Below are 8,730 nucleotides of genomic sequence, written 5' to 3'. Positions count from 1 at the left end.
CCACTCTCTAGTGTTTATAATGATTTATAATCCCACTCTCTAGTGTTTATAATGATTTATAATCCCACTATCTGGTGTTTATTATGATTTATAATCCCACTATCTTGTGTTTATTATGATTTATAATCCCACTCTCTAGTGTTTATAATGATTTATAATCCCACTATCTGGTGTTTATTATGATTTATAATCCCACTGTCTAGTGTTAATAATGATTTATAATCCCACTCTCTAGTGTTTATAATGATTTATAATCCCACTATCTGGTGTTTATTATGATTTATAATCCCTCTCTCTCTCTCTCTCTCTCTCTCTCTCTCTCTGTGTGTGTGTAAAAAAACTGAATTGAATTTAAAATTGTTTCAGTTAATTAGTCAAAGGAGGTGTGTTTAGAAAGGTTATTAAAGTACTTAATGCCAGGGCGGATAATCAGATAATAAATTGTTAAATACATGATGTCATTTAAATTGATATACAGAACAGACACAATGCACAAAGACACAGATGGGAAGTAAATAAAAACACGAAGCATAAGAAAATAGTGAAAATAGTTAGTGAAAATAAACTGGTGGTCAGAGGAGTGTGTAACGTTTCCATGCCCCCTTCAGAGATCTGTGCATACAGTGATTAAACATTTTACAGTTCCACTTAGAAACCTGATGAACAGAGAGGTTTTGGGACTGACACAGCATCTACTGGCGTAGATGGTGTGTAGAACACTTGAAGATGAGCAGTGTGTGTGTGTGAACACTGTGTGTGTGTGAGTGCGTGTGTGTGAGAACACTGTATGTGTGTGTGTGTGAACACTGTATGTGTGAGTACATGTGTATGTGTGTGTGAACACTGTATGTGTGGGTATGTGTGTGTGAACACTGTGTGTGTGTGAACACTGTGCGAACACTGTGTTAGTGTGTGTGTGTGAGAACACTGTAACACTTTGTGTGAGTGTGTGTGTGTGAACACTGTATGTATGTGTGTGTGTGTGTGTGTGAACACTGTATGTGTGTGTGTATGTGAACACTGTATGTGTGTGTGTGTGTCTGTGTGAACACTGTGTTAGTGTGTGTGTGTGTGAACACTGTATGTATGTGTGTGTGTGTGTGTGTGTGTTAACACTGTATGTGTGTGTGTGTCTGTGTGAACACTGTGTTAGTGTGTGTGTGTGTGTGTGTGTGAACACTGTGTGTGTGTGTGTGTGAACACTGTATGTGTGAGTGTGTGTGTGAACACTGTATGTGTTAGTGTGTGTGTGTGAACACTGTAACACTTTGTGTAAGTGTGTGTGTGTGAACACTGTGTGTGTGTGTGTGTATGTGAACACTGTATGTGTGAGTGTGTGTGTGAACACTGTATGTGTTAGTGTGTGTGTGTGTATCTGAACACTGTGCCTGAGTGTGAGTGTGTGAACCCTTTGTGTATGTGTGTGTGTGTTTGAACACTGTGTGTGTGCACACTATATGTGAGTGTGTGTGTGTGAGTGTGTGAACACTGAGTGTGTGTGATTGTATGTGTGTGTGTGTGTGGACTTTTACCTTCTGAAATGTCATCTCTGATATTCTGTCATGCACTAAGTATTTGGTATATAAAATGTGTGTGTGGTTTTACTTTCTGAAATGTTATGGTTATCTTTAATATTCTCTCACACAATGAGTATTTAGTACTTAATGCCTGATGTGTTAATAAAAACAGACCATAACATGTTCGTGTGTTAGTTTGAGGCCGTGTGAAGTCCAGCGCTCCTGGACAGGACTCCAGTTCCACAGTGATGAAGTCCAGGAACTAAATTTAGCTTCTTCCTTTTTTTCTTGTGAAATTTGTATGAACTCCAAACCAAATTACTTGTCAGTTGAAAGAATTAATCATATGTACTGCATCTATCTGTCATTAGTGACTGTAATTGATTATTAAAAGCAGAATACATGTTACAGTTTGAACATTTTTGTTTTACCATATATTACTGAATACTTTGGGAAAAAAAGTTTAAAATCTTATTTTTCACTTCTGTTACACATATATTGTTGCAGTTTGATTGTAAATAAGGGGCCAAAATAAACAAAATTTGAATGATAGCCATGCATCTGAGTTTATAGAGATGATTCATAATGTACAATGAGGCCACTGATAAGATAAATTATGTTGTAGAAACTTTATTGTCTCTATATTGAATTTCATTTTATTAACTCGCAATAAAATACAAATAGACACTAAACCAATTCTAACGAGACGAATTTAATCACCAGTTGCGATCAACTAAAGCGTAAAAACATCCTAAAACAGCATTTCCTGTTCGTGAGGCGTCATTCGCGAACGAGTCGGTACTTTGACTCGGCTCTCGTAGGTGGACATGAAGAGCAGTCTCGCATATAAAAGCCGATATTTCTTTGTATATTTTTGGTACTGTAAGATTTAATAAAAGGCTTTCAGACACAAATTAGCAAAGAAGAGCAAAACATTAGGAGAATAGGGGACAATAGCAAAGAGTCGAGTGAAATGATCCGACTCATTGAGAAGAGTCGGAAATCCCAAAAACTGTGTCTATTTTCTTCAAGTCGAAACGTTAATCATCCTCGAAACGATGACATCTGTAGGTGCTTCCCGAGTCACGTCCAATCACAGCGCAGACGTGACTTAGGGCGAAACTGGAGCGTGTCCCCGCCCATTTTTTAGTCACCCACACGCGCATCTCCTTTAAATGCGCGTTCCCGACGCCATTAAGGTGCGGTTTCCCTGGACAGGTGCTTCACCCATTCTCAACTCAGAGAGGAATTTAAACTGGGTTTCTTATTCTCGGAAAACTTTTCACCCTTCTCTTGGAGGATTTTAGTTACATTTTAAAGAAGTTTTAAAATCTTTTTGAAACACTTTTTAAGGACAAAAAAACTTTTTTTTAAAAAAGAAGGAAAAAACAGCGCAGAAACAGAAGATGGCGAATAAAGGGCTGCAGTTGCTGGGGTTTATGCTGGCTATAGTCGGGCTTATTGGTCTCATAGCCGGCACCATCATGCCCCAGTGGCAAATGTCTGCCTATGTGGGAGATAACATCATCACTGCCGTTTCCATGTACCAGGGCCTGTGGATGTCCTGCGCGTTCCAGAGCACCGGGCAGATGCAGTGCAAAGTCTACGACTCCATGCTGCAGCTCAGCGGTAAGAGCAACAACAAAATCACAAAAACATCGCATTGAATTAAATATATACATAAAAATCCGTTCTTAAAATATTTGAAATAAATTCATGTTAATTACTAAAAGGCTCAGTCGTGGTCTTTTACTTATTACATTTTATATTTATTTATATAACGCTTTAATTGTTTTTTGTCAAACTCTGTGCAGTACAACACAATACTAAGTATTATATTTCAGATGTAAAAACTGTGAATATTTATTAGCTTCCGTGTTGGTCTCTGAGAGATTTTCAACCTGTCGCTTGGTGATCCGCGCTTCAGGGAAAACGGGACGCGCAGTTTGTCAGCGCGCATGCGCAAAATCGCTCGCTACCTCTCACGACTGTGATAATAATTATTCAGGCTGCATCATGTGGCACAAAGCTGTAATTCATTTTCTACTGCGTCCGTGTTCTCTTTGTGATTTATTGCAGCCTTTAATTAACACACGATTTATTTTACTTTTAATGGATGAATTATTTCCCTGTCTTAATTGTAGCAGGTGGATGAGTGTGTAGAGGAGTGGAGTTTAGTGTAAAATGTGGAGCACTATGTTGTGGGGTTTCAAGTTTTTTTTTTTTCCTCCTCTTTCCTAATAAAAGAAGTTGTGATTCGTCCTGTTTTAGTTTGAGGTGTGTGTTTTATCGTAAAACCTCGCCCCCAGGTAACACACCTGTAGGTTGCTACGCTCTTTTGTTTCTCTTTTTTTTCCTTGGAGGAGGGTGCGGTGAGATTTTGAATGCATCAGTGCTTCAGGGTTAAAAAGGACATTCAGCACACACAAAAAAACCTGAAGGAAAAAGGGAAATGGAGGAAGTGGAACAAATGAAGTATGAAAATGAACAAAATGGCTGTTTGTTAAATTGCACTTCCTGCTTTGAGTAAACTGACTGAGTGTAGTTCCAGCTTGGAGATATGTATGATAGATATCTGAGAGAAGATGAGCAGTAAGTTTGTGGGAGTATGTTTTTCACTAAAGTTTGAAATGTGTCATTCATTAAAACTCTGATGAAGATCCGCTAGAGTTATGCAGTGAGTTGAGTAATCATTACACGGCAGATCGGCTTTCCTCCTACGGGTGGAAAGTCCTCTCAGGTTTTCAGTATCAGGGTGGGGATAGAGTGGAAGTTCGGCCAGGCCGCTTCGTCATCCGGATTTGCATGAATATTCTAAAAACTAGCCCATGCAAATGTTGAACGGCAGACACACACACACACTCTCTCTCTCTCTGATTTTATATATATATATATATATATATATATATATATATATATATATATATATATATATATATATATATATATATATATATATATATATATATATAAATAAATAATGAGTCATGGTGTCATCTAGATACTTTCAAAATTCCTAGAGTTTCTGATCAGATTTTCAGACTCAGCAACTTTTCAAGAAACCAGTGAGATTTTTCCACGCTTGGCGCTCGGCACGTTTATTTGTTTGACTTTGCTATCTGAGAATGATAAGTCTTATCGCTTATACACCTTTTTATGACATGGACAAATATAAATACAAGCCACTTATGATAACCTGCGCTGTTAGGAAGTCTTTTTGGATGAGCTGTGGCTTCTTTATTGGTGATGTCGTTGAAGGCAGGTTTCAGGGTCTTTGTTTCTTGAAAAAAATTTTGTTTGATTTTGAACATGAAGAGATTCAATGGGAGTTTCGTTATAATGAAACCAAACACTCTCTCTCTCTCTCTCTCTCTCTCTCTCTCTCTCTGTTGTTGCATCTACACTCAGAGTGGTCAGACCTGTTCTATGAGATCTTGCATGTAAAGAGCAAACACACACACACACACACACACACACACACACTCTCGAAAGACTATTCTGGATGGAACCGGTTTGTACCTGAGCGCAGGTGGAGAGTTGGGGGATGGGATTTTGGCCTTGCAACAGCGAGCATGCCGATTCATTCCAACAACAAAAGCTCCTGTATGGACAGAAATCAGGGGTTGAATCTGCTGGTCTACAAACAGAGTTCTCTTCACCACCTGCATCTTGGCGCCGAATTTATGTTTTAAATCATGTTGGGTCAATAAACATGGCTTAAATTTTAGTTTTTTTAGGACTCTAGCATGAAATGTTACACAAGTTGCATTTAGATAGTCGACTGTCATCGGGGGTAAAAACCGGGAGGAACTCGCTTTTGTGGAGCTGGTTTCACAGATAGTTTGTGTTTCCTGTCAGATTTGGTGAAGCGTTTAGAGCAGGAACACGGCACTTCTCAGTTTATAAGCTAAAGGATGTAAAGAGCGGTTCCTCTCGGCGTCAACTTCTGACTGGATTTCAGGACAAAAACAAAAGGACGCTGTGTCTCCTGTATAAACAAACGTCATGGTCAAAACATTCTCTCTTTCTCTCTCTCTGTATATAGGTGCTCTCCAGGCCACTCGTGCTCTGATGGTCATCAGTATCCTCCTGACCGTGATCGGACTGGGCGTGGCCTCCATGGGCATGAAATGCACCAACTGTGGTGGTGATGACAAAGTGAAAAAATCTCGCATTGCTATGACCGGAGGAATCGTCCTGCTGCTGGGAGGCAAGTTGTGGTTCTCCTGCTCATCATACTAAAATCTATAATATCTAACAGTTAATTGATCTGAAAATTTTTGTTATACACTTGTGGAACTGTGGAATAAACCTCATTTCTGTTGTAGTACAGGTTTAGTTTAGGTTTATGTTTAGTTCCATGCTAGTTATATAATGTGCTGTGCATATGAAGGATGTTTTTACCTTTATATTTACAGAGCCTTGGATGCACGGCTAGTCATGCAGAACAATGTTAAGTCATCTCTGTTGTTTTTTTTAATAGCTCTGTGTGCCATCATCGCCTGCTCGTATTTCTCCTACCAGATTGTCAGGGATTTCTACAGTCCCTTCACTCCAGTCAACACGAAGTAAGTGTGTGATCAGCGATATTAGCCTGTACGACATGTGTTTATTCTTTGGGCTGTTTCTCGATACTAACTTGATAACTGATCCAAAGGAAATGCTATGTTTAATGACTAGCATCAGGACATTTATGCCACCTATAGTAAAAATATTTAAATATAGTGAAGTAGCTTATGCTAGATAGCGTGTGCTTTGTAAAACAGAACAACTAATGGAGAATAAATCTGTTGGAAGCATGGTTTTGTTGTGTTTATCATAGAAGTCCTGTGCAGTCGCTTTCATGTCAGATTAAGTTCTGATTTCAAAAGTTTGATTAGACAGAAATCTGAGTTGTTTGTTATTGAGAGTTGGCATCAGGCAGCCAGAACACACCCCTTACATCAGGTTTGGTCCATACCAAGAGGATGGAGGAGGGGGATTTGATCTTTTTTCCTAATTCATGTCCATGTTCTCTGCAGGTATGAGTTCGGTGGTGCCATTTTCGTCACCTGGGCCGGAGCGTTCCTCACCGTATTCGGTGGCGGCCTGCTGGCTGCGTCCTGCTCTAAGCGCCAGTCGTCCAGCCCGACGTATCCAAAGTCCCGGCCCGCAAGCAGCAACAAGGATTACGTCTGAGTACCAGGCTCACGCCCGCTTAGAACCAATCCAACAACGGCAGCGAGCTAGTGGACGTTTCCCTGAGTGGCTGAGCTGAGGGCAGTTAGCAGTTTATTTAGCTTAAAGCAAATGTTTCTGAGATCAGCACACCACAGGGCGACTTCTACATCTGGTCTGCGGCGACGCCTTATGTTTTCAACTGTACTTTTTTTCTTCCATTGTTAACAGTGCCTTTTGTCCTATGTTTTTTAATAAGTTTGTATTCATTACCCCCATCTGTAAATCCATGCTGTTGTACAGAAGGATGATTTGAGGCGGAGTGATTTTTCTCTCTGAAGTGTACTGTAGCATGACGCGCTCAGGGATAATGTCTATCTCTGTTTTTTAGAGAAAATCATTAAACACGGTAAATAAAATGTCTTCCATCTTTTTCCCCATTTTGTCTTTAGGCCCAACTACAGAAACATAAACAATGGCATTTATATTCAAACACTAACCACGTCCCTTTACGTCTGTCTAATATATTTTTTTACTTTTCAAATCTTTGAGAAATATAGTGAGCTGAGCATCATTTTTCCCACCTTCCACGCCCAGCGTTCTGTTTTATCAAGCTTTGCCGTTGATCCTGCAGATCTCTCGACTCTGTACTCGGCCCAAAAGCAAATATTAACCTTTATTTTATAAACCGTGTCCTCTTATTCACCTCTTCCACAACACATTCCTGCCATTCTCTCTTTCCCAAAAACCTCTTTTTTTTTTTTAAACTCCAGATAACTTTTTGTGTGCAGTTTCCTTTTCTCTAAAGAAAAAGAAGGAAAAAAAAAGAGTTCCAGCTTTGAGGAGTAATAGCTGTAGATACTGTTCATCTTAGATTCTTTCACTTTTTTTAATGTAATTTTATGCAAATTAATTTTATGTAAATAAACAGGAAATGGAGAACGCGGTTTGTTCTTTTATCTATCTTTCTTTCTTTCTATGGATAGTTGATTCCTGTCCTTATTTATTATTGTATTAATTGCTCATTGTGTCATGTTGGGGAGGAACAAAATTCAATGATTTAACAATGATTTTAATTGCAAAAGAATGACATTAGATCATTAATATAAAAGAAGTAAAGATGATTTCATAAAAGTATTTCAGGTGTTTTATGAAAAAAGGTCAACAATTAGCAGGTAGAACGCCACGAAATGTGTCTGTTTAGAGGAAAACGATTTGACTCACTGAAACGTGCGAATTCCGTTGTTTGTTATTTTTCCATCATCGTTAGTGATCTAAGACTGGTTATCTTAAAACTGTATCTGAGTCAGAAGGAGGCATGTGGGCAGGATCAGAACATGCCTTTTCCAACTGGCTTAACAAAGTCATTCATAAACATATATAAAATGTTGATTAAGGTTGATCAAGATGATGATTAAGGGTTTTCTTATTATATATAATTATGAACCTTTGATGTGATTATCTTGATTCTACATTTAGCTGATGTATTTATTTATTTTTTTTACCCCAGAAGTTTCCATGACCTTGGAGAAAATGTCAGCATAAGCAGAAAGTAAACATTACTGAGACCTGAGTTTTGCAGACGGTGCACGTTAAAAAACCCAAACAAATAAAATGGACAGAATGAAGGTTTAAAAGCGAGGTTTTAAACCACCTTAAGGGAACTCTGAAGAGAATGTGGAGATAAGTTCTTATCTCCTGAAAAGAACATTATGGAAATTTTCTTGGATCGTCAGAAATGTTCGCAGTTGCATGGATATAAAGCTGTGCTACTGTCAAAGCTGCTGTTAGAGAGAATTAATCAACTCCTGACGTCTAATCACAATGCAGGAGTGTGGTGTAAATAAGATTCAAATAAAACAGGAATCAACAACACGAATTATATGGCATCTTATTATGTAGCGCTGTTTGCCATCTAGTGGTCAAAGATGGCATCACACACACACGCGCGCACACAGAGTCACGTGATCGAAAGGACCGCGATTTAGTGACGTCATTCAGGTAGAGCCGGTTTCGAGGAGTATTGCCAGAGTAGCACTTTGTTTTTTTTGTTTTT

At 38.8% G+C, this 8,730-nt stretch overlaps 1 protein-coding gene across 1 annotated transcript; it reads left to right on the top strand.

Moving 5' to 3' along the window:
• Positions 1-2,698: 2,698 nt before the first annotated feature.
• On the top strand, positions 2,699-7,620 carry cldn7b (claudin 7b). Its single transcript, XM_058412428.1, has 4 exons — positions 2,699-3,146; positions 5,563-5,727; positions 6,001-6,085; positions 6,539-7,620. Exons 1-4 carry the CDS (start codon positions 2,924-2,926, stop codon positions 6,693-6,695), a joined length of 630 nt encoding a protein of 209 aa, XP_058268411.1. The 5' UTR covers positions 2,699-2,923; the 3' UTR covers positions 6,696-7,620.
• The last annotated feature ends 1,110 nt before the right edge of the window (positions 7,621-8,730 follow it).

The sequence above is a fragment of the Hemibagrus wyckioides genome, linkage group LG16 (assembly GCF_019097595.1).
Source record: "Hemibagrus wyckioides isolate EC202008001 linkage group LG16, SWU_Hwy_1.0, whole genome shotgun sequence".
Lineage (NCBI taxonomy): Eukaryota > Metazoa > Chordata > Actinopteri > Siluriformes > Bagridae > Hemibagrus > Hemibagrus wyckioides.
Note: the sequence above shows the minus strand (reverse complement) of the source record. Positions and strands in the feature narration are given on the sequence as shown.

What these genes read in the sequence shown, in the direction of transcription:
- cldn7b (XM_058412428.1), top strand. Translation starts at nt 2,924, where the DNA reads ATGGCGAATAAAGGGCTGCAGTTGCTGGGGTTTATGCTGGCTATAGTC. An exon ending in AATCGTCCTGCTGCTGGGAG is followed by an intron (nt 5,728 to 6,000) that starts GCAAGTTGTGGT and finishes TTTTTTTAATAG; the next exon opens with CTCTGTGTGCCATCATCGCC. An exon ending in TTCACTCCAGTCAACACGAA is followed by an intron (nt 6,086 to 6,538) that starts GTAAGTGTGTGA and finishes TGTTCTCTGCAG; the next exon opens with GTATGAGTTCGGTGGTGCCA.